Source organism: Hordeum vulgare, unplaced genomic scaffold (assembly GCF_904849725.1).
Source record: "Hordeum vulgare subsp. vulgare unplaced genomic scaffold, MorexV3_pseudomolecules_assembly, whole genome shotgun sequence".
Lineage (NCBI taxonomy): Eukaryota > Viridiplantae > Streptophyta > Magnoliopsida > Poales > Poaceae > Hordeum > Hordeum vulgare.
The window spans coordinates 17,501-33,865 of record NW_025422640.1 but is presented as its reverse complement, the minus strand read 5'-3'; the positions used below and the strand labels follow the sequence as shown (position 1 = coordinate 33,865).

The window sequence follows — 16,365 nt, the reverse complement described above, 5'->3', positions numbered from 1 at the left end:
AGTACTTTGATAAATTAAGCGGGCGAGCGGCGGGAATCGAACCCGTATCTTCTCCTTGGCAAGGAGATGTTTTACCATTGAACTACGCTCGCTACGGTATATATTTTATAGCGTATATCCGCTTGGGTCGACCGTCTATGTCTGGGTCGACCGTTTCATTTCATTTTCTATTCTATTATATTAGATATTAGAGTTTTCCTTTTTTTATTATCTGTCAATGAATATTCTAATGGGAATTTCATAATACTGAAAGAGAAGAGCTAGCAATTCGGAACGCAAATTGCGTTTTAATACGTCTCACTATTCGAATTTTTTAAATGGCCTTTATTATTTCTTTTTTATGGGGTTACTAAATATTAACCAAATTTAATTTAAGAAATGAGAGAATTCAGAATAGCTACGAGAAAGACTAGTCCAATCCATAATGATGTACCGGAAAATACAACATTTTTATTATTTGACCAACCATCAGGAGAAGCAAATACAAGGGGTACACTAATTACTAAGACTGAGGAAGTCGCAATTAATGCAAAAACAGCTAATTGGAAAGCAATAGTCATATTTCTAATCCTCCAAGCTACCATCAAATAAAGTTGACTACATATTTGATCCCTCACTTAACCAAAATTGTAAAAAAATACAAGAAGTAGGAGGGGTTTAATCATGAATCCATTGATTCTTCTCTTTAATTAAAATTTATTACTTAACCTCTTTTTTATTTGGATATGGGGGTGAGAGGAGGTTATTTAGTCTTTATTTCACAAGCGGGTATAGCGGATCCTGTATCCGTGTATACAGTATACAGAGATATATCGAAAAGGAACTTGTATCTGATATCTTTCTAGAGGTTAATAAATATTTTTATTTTTTATATGGCTATGTTCTATTTGTAGGAGTAAAATAAGGATTAGGCGGTGGAGAGATGGCTGAGTGGTTGATAGCTCCGGTCTTGAAAACCGGTATAGTTCTAGGAACTATCGAGGGTTCGAATCCCTCTCTCTCCTTTTGCTTATTGAATACGTTTGTTTCTTTCATTTTTTTTTATTCTGTCCCTTATCTTTCTTTCATAAAAAGGAATGAATGGCTCGGCTAGATAGAATAACCGAGCCAGAACAGAAAAAAAGTAGAACAGGTATAAATAAGAAAATCTTAGTTAAGAGGGTTCATGTAAAGAACAGGTTCCAAATCACGATCGATTCCCTTTTCAAAACCTGCTGCAGCAGCTCGGGCTCTTCCTGCATGCCATAAATGGCCCACAAAAAAGAAGAATCCTAGAACAAAATGAGAAGTTGATAACCAACTTCTAGGAGACATAATTAACTGCATTGATCTCGGTCGCTACGCCACCCACGGAATTTAAAGAGCCTAAAGGAGCGTGGGTCATATATTCTGCTGAGCGCCGTTCTTGCCAAGGTTGTATGTCTTTTTTCAACCTACTCAAGTCCAAACCGTTGGGGCCCCTTAGAGGTTCTAACCATGGAGCACGAAGGTCCCAAAAACGCATAGTTTCCCCTCCAAAGATAACCTCCCCAGTTGGGGAACGCATTAGATATTTCCCTAAACCTGTGGGTCCTTGAGCGGATCCCACATTAGCTCCAAGACGCTGGTCTCTAACTAGAAAAGTAAATGCTTGAGCTTGAGAAGCTTCTGGCCCGGTGGGTCCATAAAACTCACTCGGATAAGCTGTATTATTGAACCATACAAAACAACAAGCGATAAAACCAAAGACAGATAAAGCAGCTAAACTATAAGACAAGTAAGCTTCTCCAGACCATACAAATGCACGGCGAGCCCATGCGAAGGGTTTGGTTAAAATATGCCAAATTCCCCCAAATACACAAATAAAACCCAACCATACATGTCCACCAATTATATCTTCTAAATCATCTACACTAACAATCCACCCTTCTCCCCCAAAAGGAGATTTTAGTAAATAACCAAATATAACACTGGGACTAAGGGTCAAATTGGTAATTTTTCTTACATCTCCCCCCCCAGGGGCCCAGGTATCATATACACCGCCAAAATAAAGAGCCTTGAGTACTAGAAGAAAAGCACCTAGACCTAACAAAATTAAGTGAATACCCAAAATTGTAGTCATTTTATTTCTATCTTTCCAGACATAACCAAAGAATGGAAAAGATTCTTCAAGAGTCTCGGGTCCCAGAAGCGCGTGATAAATGCCACCGAAGCCTAAGACTGCGGAGGAAATTAGGTGAAGTACGCCAGATACAAAGTATGGAAAAGTATCTAGAACTTCCCCCCCTGGCCCTACTCCCCAACCTAGAGTAGCTAAGTGTGGAAGTAAAATCAACCCTTGTTCATACATGGGCTTTTCTGGTACGAAATGGGCCACTTCAAATAGGTTCATTGCTCCGGCCCAGAATACGATTAATCCGGCATGGGCTACGTGAGCTCCAAGTAGTTTACCGGACAAATTGATAAGTCTGGCATTCCCAGCCCACCAAGCAAAGCCGGTGGTTTCTTGGTCACGACCAGCTAAAACGAAAGTTCCATTAAAGAGCGTTTCCACGTGGTAGAACCTCCTCAGGGAATATAAGATTTTCATGAGGCTGATCCTGAGCTGCCATCCACGCACGAATACCCTCGTTTAAAAGAATATTTTTGGTGTAGAAAGTCTCGAATTCAGGATCTTCCGCTGCACGGATTTCCTGGGAAACAAAGTCATAGGCACGTAAGTTCAGAGCCAAGCCAACTACGCCAATAGCACTCATCCATAAACCGGTGACGGGTACAAATAGCATAAAGAAATGTAACCAACGTTTATTGGAAAAAGCAACACCAAAGATTTGGGACCAAAAGCGGTTAGCAGTGACCATTGAATAAGTTTCTTCAGCTTGAGTTGGGTTAAAAGCACGGAAGGTATTTGCACCATCACCGTCCTCAAATAGAGTGTTTTCTACGGTTGCTCCATGAATAGCGCATAGCAGAGCCGCGCCTAATACTCCGGCAACTCCCATCATATGAAATGGGTTCAACGTCCAATTATGAAATCCTTGGAAGAAAAGGATGAATCGAAATATCGCTGCTACGCCAAAACTCGGCGCAAAGAACCAACCAGATTGCCCCAGTGGATAAATAAGGAATACCGAAACAAAAACAGCAATTGGACCAGAGAATGAGATTGCATTATAAGGCCGCAATTGAACAGACCGAGCAAGTTCAAATTGGCGTAACATGAAACCTATTAGTGCAAAAGCCCCGTGGAGAGCTACAAAAGTCCATAGACCGCCTAATTGACACCAACGAGTAAAATCTCCTTGTGCTTCTGGCCCCCATAGTAGCAACAAAGAGTGTGCTAAACTATTGGCAGGGGTAGAAACTGCTGCGGTTAAGAAATTACAACCTTCCAAATAGGAACTTGCCAATCCATGGGTATACCAAGAAGTTACAAAAGTTGTCCCTGTAAACCAACCCCCTAAAGCGAAATAAGCACAAGGAAAGAGCAATAGGCCAGACCATCCTACAAAAACGAAACGGTCCCTTCGTAACCAGTCATCCATAGTATCAAATAGATCATTTTCTTCTTTAGGAACTCTACCAAGGGCTATAGTCATAGTGATCCTCCTATTCAATTACTTCAACCATTTCCGAGCACCTCATATCACTTTCCAAGGCATATGATAGTTTTATATCTGTGGACGATTTCTTTCTCGTTCAATGCCCTTTTTCAATGGTCTCGAAGAGAGAAATTTTCCATTTTTATCTATGGAGTCACAACCGAGGTCGTTGTAAATCCATGAATTTGATTCGATTTGTTTTTCTTATCTTATACTTATAGAAATAAACCTTTGAATTCAGCATTATTCCAAGACTCCTATTTCAAAGTCTATCTTTTAAGGGAAAAATGAAAATAAAAGTAACCCCTTTTTTCCCATTCCCTCTCTATTGCATGGGGGGAAGAACTAAAATGGAGGATTCTGAAAAAAAAAAGGACCTTCGAAATCAATTTTTATGTGTAGCGCAAAGGAGTTGCGATTTCTTCTTATTCCTATAGAACATCTAGTAACAAGAATATGAAATCGTAAATAGCGAAAAATTCTTGTCTTGCGCGGTCTAAGTCTAAGGAAATACGAAAAATTCGCTTATACAATTTCATCTACATCGAATTTATATATCAGAATAGCGGATAGAGGCATCATTCAAGGAGTCAGGTCTACTTACTTTATGCTTCTTTCCAATTTTATGGTGGATTTGATAAGAACCCTTTTTGCTTTCTTGATAAATAATCGACAAAAAAAAAAAAAGCGTTTTTTTATATATAGCTTGTTTTATTATAATTATAACAAGTCCTATATGGAAATGCCCGCTAAAGAGAAAATCTATTTGATTGTCTCTCGGTCAATATCGATTTTTACAAAGAAAAAACAAGAATTTTCTTCTTTTTTTTATTAACATTAAGAAAAAAGAATATAACTAAAATGGAATTGGCAATATAATTTTTATAGACTTTTGAAAGAAAAAAAGGGGTTTTTTGCAACCGTTATTTCTTATTTCTTGCCTATATCATATCACGGAAACCTTTCGCTTTGGAACGTGGAGAGATGGCTGAGTGGACTAAAGCGGCGGATTGCTAATCCGTTGTACAATTTTTTTGTACCGAGGGTTCGAATCCCTCTCTTTCCGCTCCCTTGGATCATTTGGGACTTTCAAACTGGAAAGAATTCTGACCCCCGGATTTTCTCATAGATAAATGTACGAAACAAATCCAATTTGTAAGAAAAAAAAAAAATTGAATTTTTACTCCTCGCGTCCAGGATTCCGTCCTGGATCATTAGATAAGAATCCAAAGATAAAGAGTGAAACAAAGAATATCACTACTGTATAAACAAAAAGTTTGAGAGTAAGCATTACATAATCTCCAAGATTTTTTTTTAAGGAATAGATTACCAGTTTTTCCTTACCACACGGATCCACTAGGATGGTTTTTTTTGATACCTAAAAATGCAAAAATGAATTCTGGAAAAAAATTGCAAGAATTCATTTATAATAAGAACTCTTATCAATAGCAAAAATAGGGTTAGGTGGTATTGAATAGGTATTGTGTAGGTACCTAAAGGTACCTGCTCAACCTAGGTGCAGGGGAGTAGAAAGGCTGATCCAAATTTATTGCTGTAGCTACCCATTCAATGTAGAATAATTTCAATTTTAGAATTGAGGGTTCATAATATAAAAATATAAAACTTCTCGGCTTTTACCCATTTTAATTTTTTTTTTTGGAATGAACACATCATTCAATTTGGCATACAGAGTACTAAAGATTTCATCGAAAACTTACAGCAGCTTGCCAAACAAAGGCTAATAGAAAAAAGAATAGAGGTATAACAGGCATAATATCCACGATTGGATTGAAAATAGCATAAGCTTCGGGCAATTTGGCAAAGAAAAAACTAGTAGGATAAAGAACAGAATTAAAACAGATACAGGTTAAACTAAGTATATTAGGCATAACAAGCATTTCATTCTTGTAGAGTAAATAATTGGATTTTGATTGAGTTATTTTTTTAAGGGAAAGAAGGAAAAGGCAGATTCAAAATCTTTTTTTCTTCGGACTTTCCCAAACACAAAATACCTCCTTGTATTCGCACTCTCAAATGAGAGTGGAATAAATTCGACTTTCATATAATATCTTAATAGAATTCCATGTAATGATCAATGCATTTTTTTGATTCTATATTATCTGCATGTGTAGAATACTAGCAAGAGAATATCTCTTCTTTATTTATGTAATTGAAATGGTATTGACGAATAACAAATAAACATAATAGTGTTTATTAGTGTCGCATAAAACCCGAAATGGGGCGTGGCCAAGTGGTAAGGCAGCGGGTTTTGGTCCCGTTACTCGGAGGTTCGAATCCTTCCGTCCCAGATTGTTTCTGATGAAACAAACGGTGAAATCATATAGTACTCCGTATGAGACAAAAGTTTATTAAAGAGAATAATGATATCTTATGTTTTCTCAGAAAACATAATAAAGTCTTAAGTCCAGTCAAATTGACTACCTTTATTTTCATGAAAAAAATGGGATCTAGCAGGCACATTCAGGATATGCCTCTACTATGATCACTTAATAATCACTTAATAATCACTTAATCATATTTTTTTCTTCCTTTTGGTCTTCGAGTCGAAGAAGTACCAAAAACAATTAACTACCAAAAACTTTCAATCTATTCATTGGAATAGTTTATTTAGTTATTATAGTTAATTGTTTTTGGTACGGAAAAAATATATTACTAATAGAATTCTAATTCTAGTAATTAAATGAATTAAACTTTTTTGGAGGTTGATAGTTTATTTATTGAGGAAGAGTCAATCCTTCTCTTCTCACTTCAAGATTGATCATCTCGAGCCATCCGTTGAGGGTGGAAATTTAATAATAAATAAGTTTTAAGCAAACTTGTTTAGTCGTCTTTTTCTATGTTTCATTCATATGATAGAATTCGAATATGGGTTTAAATAAATTGGATCTTGGCGGAGGCTTCCCGGATAAATACTTACTTTCTTTTATCCATATTGCTCCATAGATAGCAAGTTTTAATTTTAATTAGTATACAAAAAACAAAACCAATGACTATTCATGATTCCATCCATATTGGATCAATTTTCTATACCACTTTGCAATGAAAAGAGGAATGTTTGTTATGGTAAAACTTCGTTTAAAACGATGTGGTAGAAAGCAACGTGCGACTTGAAGGACATGATCGATTGTGGATTTTGCTATCCATCATTTTCCATAGTAATGAAAATGCTCTTGGCTCGACATAGCCTGTTCTATTCGTTCCGAACCAAATTTGCGCAGGGTTTAAGTAACATAGTACACGATGGAGCTCGAGAGGACAGAGTTTATTTTTTATCAAGGGAAAGAATCTAGGGTTAGTGAAAACTAATAAATTAGGCCAACTTTGTCAGTCTATCCTTAATATAGAAATAAATCGAAAGGTTAAAATACGAAGAAAGTCCAATAAAAGTATATCAGAATCAATCCCCCTTATTAGATTTCTATAGAAGAGATAAATGCTTTATCGAAGGAAATAAGAAAAAAGGGTATGTTGCTACTCTTTTGAAAGAAAAAAATAGGAATTCCCGAAGTAATGTCTAAACCCAAGGATTTCACAAATCAAAGATAAAGGATTCCAGAACAAGTAAACACAATTTTCAATTGTCTCAACAACAGAGTTGGATCAGAATAAGGAATAAAAGTCAATTCGTTCGAAATGAGACAAAGAAAAGAGTTTAAAGACGACTCAAAAATTTTTGAAGGATTTTGCCTTCGAAGTTTCTCAGGCAGAATTAGCCAACTTGAGTCATGAGTATAAATGAAATTTGTTTTTTCTGTAAGGAAATTAATGGACGTCATAGTCTAATTTCTATTATTATCGACAGAAATTCGAATCATTTTCTCGAGCCGTATGAGGAGAAAACCTCCTATACGTTTCTAGGGGGGGCGTTGTTTATCTACATCTATCCCAATAAGCTGTCTATCGAATCGTTGCAATTGATGTTCGATCTCGAAGAGAAGGAAGAGATCTTCGAAAAGTAGGTTTTTATGATCCGATAAAGAATCAAACTTGTTTAAATGTTCCAGCTATTCTCTATTTCCTTGAAAAGGGTGCTCAACCGACAAGAACTGTTTATGATATTTTAAGGAAGGCGGAATTCTTTAAAGAAAAAGAAAGAACTTTGAGTTAATTGAAGAACTAAATGAATAAAAAAGTAGGATAGGAGAAGATTATTAGTATTCCTCGTTGTCTAATTATTTAGACACAATTTACCTCTTTCTTAATCCTATTTGGATTTATATCGTGCCAATCCAACATAAGCCCCTATTTTATTTACTTTTTCTATCTAATTTGTTTTCTTACCATTGTATTTCCATTGACAAAGGTCTATTGAACAAATAGAATTTGTAGATAGATGGGTCTCTTTATCCTCACTCCATATTTAATTTTTCTGCTTACACTTCGCTCAAATGATAAGGGTGTTCCTCTTGCATGTATTCTCATACAATATAATATATATTTTTTTTAATAAAAATCGCTAAAAAAAGGAGAATTTGGCCATCGTGATTAGGGTCGCTCTTTTTTTTCACTTTAGTGGAATTTAACCGGACCTGTTCGTTTTGCCATTTGAGTGTTTTTCATGGTCGATAAAATCTTTCTTTTGATGTCTTGCTAGTTCAATGTTTTGACAGAAGCGCGCGGTGTAATTCCATTGATTTTTGGATTTCGATCGTATCTAAGATCCTTTTTTTATCTGGGTTGCTAACTCAATGGTAGAGTACTCGGCTTTTAAGTGCGACTATGATCTTTTACACATTTGGATGAAACAACAAATTCGTCCAGACTCTTGGTAGAGTCTAGAAGACCACGACTGATCCTCAAAGGTAATGAATGGAAAAAATAGCATGTCGTAATAAAATCAATCTTTTTTGAATGGAATCCAAAATTACGATTTTCTGGGTCTAGTGAATAAATGGATAGAGCCTGGCTCCAATTCTGGTAAAATAAAAAGCAACGAGCTTAACTTCCTAATTGGAAGGATTCCCCGCTCTAATTAGACGTTAAAAATAGATTAGTGCCGGATGTGGGGAAAGGTTGGGTTTTCCTATGAGTGGACCCTTTATTTTTTCTTTTTTTTTAGAAATCCTAATTATTCTTGATTATGGATTGAATAAGGGATGTTATGGATTGAATGTGTAAAAGAAGCAGTATATTGATAAAGAGGCTGTATTCCAAAGTCAAAAGAGCGATTGGCCTGCAAAAATAAAAAACTTGTTCTGTTCTTTTTTGTAATTTAGAACAAACATAAACTAATTCGGTAGAAAAGGAGCGGAAAAAGATCCGTGGATTAGACTCCCTTTCTTTCCAGGGTTTGTATTAAAAATGCAACACCCTGTTCTGACCATATTGCACTATGTATCATCATTCGATAAACCGAGAAATGCTTCTTCTCTCTGATTCAAGTAGAAATACAAATGGAAAAATTCGAAGGGTATTCAGAAAAACAGAAATCTCGTCAACAATACTTTGTCTACCCACTTCTCTTTCAGGAGTATATTTATGCATTTGCTCATGATTATGGATTAAACGGTTCTGAACCTGTGGAAATAGTTAGTTGGAATAACAAGAAATTTAGTTCACTACTTGTGAAACGTTTAATTATTCGAATGTATCAGCAGAATTTTTTGGATAACTCGGTTAATCATCCTAATCAAGATCGATTATTGGATTACAAAATTTTTTTTTATTCTGAGTTTTATTCTCAGATTCTATCTGAGGGGTTTGCGATTGTTGTGGAAATCCCATTCTCGCTACGGGAATTATCTTGTCCGAAAGAAAAAGAAATACCAAAGTTTCAGAATTTACGCTCTATTCATTCAATATTTCCCTTTTTAGAAGACAAATTTTTGCATTTGGATTATCTATCACATATAGAAATACCCTATCCTATCCATTTGGAAATCTTGGTTCAACTCCTTCAATACCGTATCCAAGATGTTCCATCTTTGCATTTATTGCGATTCTTTCTCAACTACTATTCGAATTGGAATAGTTTTATTACTTCAATGAAATCCATTCTTTTTTTTCAAAAAGAAAATAAAAGACTAGTTAAATTCCTATATAACTCTTATGTATCAGAATATGAATTTTTCTTGTTGTTTCTTCGTAAACAATCTTCTTGCTTACCATTAGCATATTCTGGAACTTTTCTGGAACGAATCCACTTTTCTAGGAAGATGGAACATTTTGGGATAATGTACCCTGGTTTTTCTCGGAAAACCTTATGGTTCTTTATGGATCCTCTTATACATTATGTTCGATATCAAGGAAAGGCAATTCTTGCATCAAAAGGCAGTTTTTTTTTGAAAAAGAAATGGAAATGCTACCTTATCAATTTCTGGCAATATTATTTCTTTTTTTGGACTCAGCCGCGAAGAATCCATATAAACCAATTAGCAAACTCTTGCTTCGATTTTATGGGATACCTTTCAAGTGTACCAAAAAGTCCTTTGTTGGTAAGGAATCAAATGCTGGAGAATTCATTTCTCATAGATACTCGAATGAAAAAATTCGATACCATAGTCCCCGCTACTCTCCTCATAGGATACTTATCAAAAGCTCAATTTTGTACTGGATCGGGGCATCCTATTAGTAAACCCATTTGGACGGATTTATCAGATTGGGATATTCTTGATCGATTTGGTCGGATATGTAGAAATCTTTTTCATTATCATAGTGGATCTTCGAAAAAACGGACTTTGTATCGACTAAAGTATATACTTCGACTTTCATGCGCTAGAACTTTAGCTCGTAAACATAAAAGCACGGTACGAACTTTTATGCAACGATTGGGTTCGGCATTTTTAGAAGAATTTTTTACGGAAGAAGAGCAAGTTTTTTCTTTGATGTTCACCAAAACAACTCTTTTTTCTTTCAGTGGATCACACACTGAGCGTATTTGGTATTTGGATATTATAGGTATCAATGACCTGGTCAACCCTCTTAATTAATCATTAGACAAAACTAATAAACAGGAAAGGGTTGATAAATGATCAAGAAAAAACTTTCATATTTTTCATTCTGAAATGTTCCTTTTATTATAATAAAGAGTAGGTGAATCAACTTACTAATTAAAAAATTAGTAGAACTTCCTCTTTGGAATAGAATATTGGCTATTTCTACATAGGGAAAGTCGTGTGCAATGAAAAATGCAAGCACGATTTGGGGAGGGATTTTTCTCTATTGTAACAAGGAAGAATTATCTACTCCATCCGACTAGTTCCGGGTTCGAGTCCCGGGCAACCCATATAGAAAAGACCCATCAAAGTTTTTAACTTTTACTCACTTCATTTACAAATACAAAATTATTGGTTTGGTTAATTTATTTATATGGATAGCCAATCTTTGGGCTGACTTGGTTGACATTGGTATATAGTCTATGTTATACTGTTAAATAACAAGCCTTCTATTATCTATATTCTAGTTAATACGTGTGCTTGGGAGTCCTTGCAATTTGAATAAACCAAGATCTTACCATGACTGCAATTTTAGAGAGACGCGAAAGTACAAGCCTGTGGGGTCGCTTCTGCAACTGGATAACTAGCACTGAAAATCGTCTTTACATCGGATGGTTCGGTGTTTTGATGATCCCTACCTTATTGACCGCAACTTCTGTATTTATTATCGCCTTCATCGCTGCCCCTCCAGTAGATATTGATGGTATTCGCGAGCCTGTTTCTGGTTCTTTACTTTATGGAAACAATATTATCTCTGGTGCTATTATTCCTACTTCTGCGGCGATCGGATTGCACTTTTACCCAATTTGGGAAGCTGCATCTGTTGATGAGTGGTTATACAATGGTGGTCCTTATGAGCTAATTGTTCTACACTTCTTACTTGGTGTAGCTTGTTATATGGGTCGTGAGTGGGAACTTAGTTTCCGTCTGGGTATGCGTCCTTGGATTGCTGTTGCATATTCAGCTCCTGTTGCAGCTGCTACTGCTGTTTTCTTGATTTACCCTATTGGTCAAGGAAGCTTTTCTGATGGTATGCCTTTAGGAATCTCTGGTACTTTCAACTTTATGATTGTATTCCAGGCAGAGCACAACATCCTTATGCATCCATTCCACATGTTAGGTGTAGCTGGTGTATTCGGCGGTTCCCTATTCAGTGCTATGCATGGTTCCTTGGTAACCTCTAGTTTGATCAGGGAAACTACTGAAAATGAATCTGCTAATGAGGGTTACAAATTTGGTCAAGAGGAAGAGACTTATAATATTGTGGCTGCTCATGGTTATTTTGGCCGATTAATCTTCCAATATGCTAGTTTCAACAACTCTCGTTCTTTACACTTCTTCTTGGCTGCTTGGCCTGTAGTAGGAATCTGGTTCACTGCTTTAGGTATTAGTACTATGGCTTTCAACCTAAATGGTTTCAATTTCAACCAATCTGTAGTTGATAGTCAAGGTCGCGTTATTAATACTTGGGCTGATATCATCAACCGTGCTAACCTTGGTATGGAAGTAATGCACGAACGTAATGCTCACAACTTCCCTCTAGACTTAGCTGCTGTTGAAGTTCCAGCTATTAATGGATAAGGTTTTTCTGCTAACATATAAGAATTTTTGAAGAAAGAAAAGACAAAAATACCCAATATCTTGTTCTAGCAAGATATTGGGTATTTTGAATCTTTTTTTTCTTCTTAATCTTTCTATTCAGAATTCAGTTAACGACGAGATTTAGTATCCTTTCTTGCATTTTCATAACTCGTAAAATGCCGAGTAGGCACGAATTCTCCCAATTTGCGACCTACCATAGGATTTGTTATGTAAATAGGTATATGTTCCTTTCCATTATGAATCGCAATTGTATGGCCAACCATTGTGGGTAGAATGCTAGATGCCCGGGACCACGTTACTATTGTTTCTTTCTCCTCCTTCATATTGACCTTTTCTATCTTTGCCAATAAATGATGAGCTACAAAAGGATTCGTTTTTTTTCGTGTCACAGCTGATTACTCCTTTTTTCCTTTTTAAAGAGTGGCATTCTATGTCCAATATCTCGATCGAAGTACGGAGGTCAGAATAAATAGAATAATGATCAACGGAAAAAAGAAAAAAATCCTTTAGCTGGATAAGGGGCGGATGTAGCCAAGTGGATCAAGGCAGTGGATTGTGAATCCACCATGCGCGGGTTCAATTCCCGTCGTTCGCCCATCGCATTATTGCAAATTCCAAAAATGCAATTTTCCATATTCCTAGTTACGTATTTACTTACGGCGACGAAGAATAAAACTATCGCTATATTTTTTCCTTTTCCTAGTTCTTCTTCCAAGCGCAGGATAACCCCAAGGGGTTGTGGGTTTTTTTCTACCAATGGGAGCTTTCCCTTCACCGCCCCCATGGGGGTGGTCCACAGGGTTCATAACTACCCCTCTTACTACGGGGCGTTTACCTAGCCAACACTTAGATCCGGCTCTACCCAAACTTTTTTGGTTCACCCCAACATTACCCACTTGTCCGACTGTTGCTAAGCAATTTTGGGATACTAAACGGACCTCCCCAGATGGTAATCTTAAAGTGGCCGATTTACCCTCTTTTGCAATGAGTTTCGCTACAGCACCTGCTGCTCTAGCTAATTGCCACACCCCTTCCACGTGTGATTTCTATGTTATGCATGGCCGTGCCTAAGGGCATATCGGTTGAAGTAGATTCTTCTTTTCTCTCAAAAAACCCCTTCCCAAACTGTACAAGCTTCTTCCAAAGCATACGGCTTTCTAGATGTATATGACGATCTCTAGACAGATGGATCTTATATGAATCATATGATGAAGTACCACATGAGTGGATATATAGGAAAGGAATCCAAATCTGCCGAATCGCTCATGTTATGATCTTCTACATCCTAGGTCTCTGCGTTCCGTCATCTGGCTTATGTTCTTCATGTAGCATTCAGATCGAATGACTCTATGAAATTACGTCGATACTTCCACATATTATGGGTAACGTAGGAGACATCCCTATTTTCCCCCGGGGGTCTTAATTACCACTGCTTAGCTTTCAATTTGCCTCTGACCATCAAATTAAATGTGAATAACCCGTCCTCCTCTCTTTGAAACAAGGGGCGCTTCCGGTTCTGTGCGTGCTTCAAACAATTTTGTCTTCTCCATATTACCATATCTCTAGAGTCAATAATTTTCTATGAGGAACTACTGAACTCAATCACTTGCTGCCGTTACTCAACAGTTTTCTGTTGAGGTCTATCCCGTAGAGGTAGTCAAATTGGATCAGTGATCGATTTCTAGGTTTCGTCGTAAACCTAATTGGTTACTTCCAATTACGTAAATCAATAGTTCAAACCGCACTCAAAGGTAGGGCATTTCCCATTGATATAGGAACTTTTGTACCAGAAACAATAGTATCTCCAATTATAGCCCCTCTGGGATGTAAAATATATCTCTTCTCACCATCCCCATAGTGTATGAGACAAATGTATGCATTTCGATTAGGGTCGTATTCTATGGTTACGATTCTACCAGATATGTCTTTTTGATTCCGTCGAAAATCTATTTTACGGTATAGGCGCTTATGACCTCCCCCTCTATGCCTTGCGGTAATGATTCCTCTGGAATTACGACCTTTACCACAACGGTGCCGTCCATGGATCAAATTATTTCGTGGATTGGATTTCACTTGCCTGTCTACGGTTCCCTTGCGTGTGCTCGGGATAGGTGTTTTGTATAAATGTTTCGCCGTATTATTAAGTATTCTCCTTTAGTTTTTTTCTCTATCTAGAAGTGGAATAGAATAACCCGGTTGAAGGGTAATGATCATACGTCTGTAATGCATTGTATGGCCCAGAATAGGTCCTATTCTTCTACCTTTTCCAGGTAGTCGATGGCTATTCACAGCTACCACCTTAACACCAAAGAAGAGTTCGACCCAATGCTTTATTTCTGTCTTAGTGAATCCCGATTCGACATTAAAAGTATATTGATTCTTTCCCAATAAACGAAGACTTTTTTCTGTAAATACTGCGTATTTGATTCCATCCATAAATCGACTTTCCCTCCTATGCTCTGAGTTCCAGTATCGATAAGAATTCGAGTTCTTATTGTTCTTATGTTATGGTATGAATATACCATACCAATTCGTTATGTATGGATGATGGATGAGATTCCATGGATAGAGAGCCAGTTCCAATAGACTTATGGAATGTTCCCGTTCGTGTGCATCCAGCAGGAATTGAACCCGCAAATTTACCAATTATGAGTTGGGCGCTTTAACCATTCAGCCATGGATGCTTAACAGGGATCATCGTACATCGTAAATAACCAATTTTCATATAGAAAGACATATCATAGAAAAATGAAATCGAAAATATTCCGAGATGGCAAATATTCGGAGATGACTATGAAAACACCTCTCTGGATCCTCGAATTGAAAGAGAGATTGAGAGGGATCAAGAATCCTAATTCTCGCTATTTGGAATGGATCCAATTCTATTGAGTCTGACTCATAGTGATCATTTCTCTTTAGCAAAGAATGACCTTGGTTATCAAAGGATTGAACAACCGGGATCCATTTCCTTATGATACCTAGTTGGCATTGATAACAAGGATCTAATGAATTATGAGTTTAATAGATCCTCTTTAGCAGAAAGACGTATATTCCTTGCTCATTATCAGACAATCACTTATTCCCAAACCTCGTGTGGGACTAATCGTTTTCATTTACCATCTCATGGAAAACCCTTTTCGTTCCGCTTAGCCCTATCGGGTATTTTAGTGATAGGTTCTATAGGAACTGGACGATCCTATTTGGTCAAATACCTAACGAAAAATTACGATTTTCCTTTCATTAAGGTACGAGGGCTTCTTATTCCACAAGAACGAAAGCACCTTTTCATTCTTTCATATACTAGGGGTTTTTACTTGGAAAAGACAATGTTCCATACTAAAGGATTCGGGTCCATAACCACGAGTTCCAGTGCACTAGATCTTGTAGCACTTAGCAACGAGGCCCTATCCATTAGTATTCCACATAAGAAATCCATTCTAGAAAAAAATACAATTAGATTAGCTCTTCATAGACAAACTTGGGGTTTGCGAGCCAAGGTAAGATCGGCTCGGGATCATGGGACCCTTTTCTATCAGATAGGAGGGGCTCTTGTACAAAATAGACTTACTAAGTAATAACCCCATAGAATCTATCTATATAAAGATAAAGAGGCAATCGTGTCAGGAAGCGGGTTTTTCTTTGGCCAAAAGGTACTTCGAACTTGGAACGAGCATGAAGAGATTAACGAGACTTCTTTCTCTTTTGAGTTTTTCTGGCGGACCTGCCGCGCAAGATCTTTGGTCTTCCCCTGGAACCGATGAAAAAAAGTGGATCGCTTCTTATGTACTCGCTCAGAATGATTCTTCTCTATCTATAGTTCATGGCCTATTAGAAGTAGAAGGTGCTCTGGTGCAATCCTTACCGACAGAAAAAGATTGCAGTCAGGTTGATAATAGTCGAGTGACATTACTTCGTCGGTCCGAACTAAGGAATCTGTTATAAATGTTTTGAAATGGATATTGTTCTCTCTTTGATCAGGGATTGCTATATGAAAAGAAGTGGAGTTTGAAAAAGGGAACGGAATGCTCAAACCGGAACTGCTAGAGGAACGAATTTTCAATAGCATAACTTGGGCTCCTAGAATATGGCGCCCTTGGGACAATCTATTTGATTGCAGGGTTTTGTTCCGAAGCAAAGATATCCGCGGAGGCCGGTTCGTTCGTCCTATTCTGATATTCAGGACCAAGAGGTACTGGATTCTCTTTCGGATAGGCCCTGAAAGGAGA

General features: G+C 37.1%; 5 protein-coding genes and 3 non-coding genes across 8 annotated transcripts in view; 4 read left to right on the top strand and 4 right to left on the bottom strand.

Moving 5' to 3' along the window:
• Positions 1–21: 21 nt before the first annotated feature.
• TRNAG-GCC lies at positions 22–92 on the bottom strand. The gene has a single exon. It is a non-coding gene; the product is annotated as a tRNA-Gly (tRNA).
• Positions 93–916: 824 nt separating this feature from the next.
• TRNAS-UGA lies at positions 917–1,004 on the top strand. The gene has a single exon. It is a non-coding gene; the product is annotated as a tRNA-Ser (tRNA).
• A 191-nt stretch (positions 1,005–1,195) lies between these two features.
• Positions 1,196–2,461, bottom strand: LOC123421742 (photosystem II CP43 reaction center protein-like). The gene has a single exon (XM_045107588.1). It carries the CDS (start codon positions 2,369–2,371, stop codon positions 1,304–1,306), a length of 1,068 nt encoding a protein of 355 aa, XP_044963523.1. The 5' UTR covers positions 2,372–2,461; the 3' UTR covers positions 1,196–1,303.
• On the bottom strand, positions 2,387–3,582 carry LOC123421743 (photosystem II D2 protein). The gene has a single exon (XM_045107589.1). It carries the CDS (start codon positions 3,576–3,578, stop codon positions 2,517–2,519), a length of 1,062 nt encoding a protein of 353 aa, XP_044963524.1. The 5' UTR covers positions 3,579–3,582; the 3' UTR covers positions 2,387–2,516.
• A 977-nt stretch (positions 3,583–4,559) lies between these two features.
• Positions 4,560–4,647, top strand: TRNAS-GCU. The gene has a single exon. It is a non-coding gene; the product is annotated as a tRNA-Ser (tRNA).
• Positions 4,648–8,995: 4,348 nt separating this feature from the next.
• Positions 8,996–10,624, top strand: LOC123421741 (maturase K). The gene has a single exon (XM_045107586.1). It carries the CDS (start codon positions 8,996–8,998, stop codon positions 10,529–10,531), a length of 1,536 nt encoding a protein of 511 aa, XP_044963521.1. The 3' UTR covers positions 10,532–10,624.
• Positions 10,625–10,967: 343 nt separating this feature from the next.
• LOC123421744 (photosystem II protein D1) lies at positions 10,968–12,154 on the top strand. The gene has a single exon (XM_045107590.1). It carries the CDS (start codon positions 11,057–11,059, stop codon positions 12,116–12,118), a length of 1,062 nt encoding a protein of 353 aa, XP_044963525.1. The 5' UTR covers positions 10,968–11,056; the 3' UTR covers positions 12,119–12,154.
• Positions 12,155–12,222: 68 nt separating this feature from the next.
• LOC123421747 (NAD(P)H-quinone oxidoreductase subunit 2 A, chloroplastic-like) overlaps positions 12,223–16,365 on the bottom strand; it is a 6,545-nt gene continuing 2,402 nt past the window's right edge. The window contains exon 2 of the mRNA XM_045107593.1: positions 12,223–16,365. This exon is cut by the window's right edge and continues 2,275 nt beyond it. The gene's annotated coding sequence lies outside the window, so the exon portion shown is untranslated.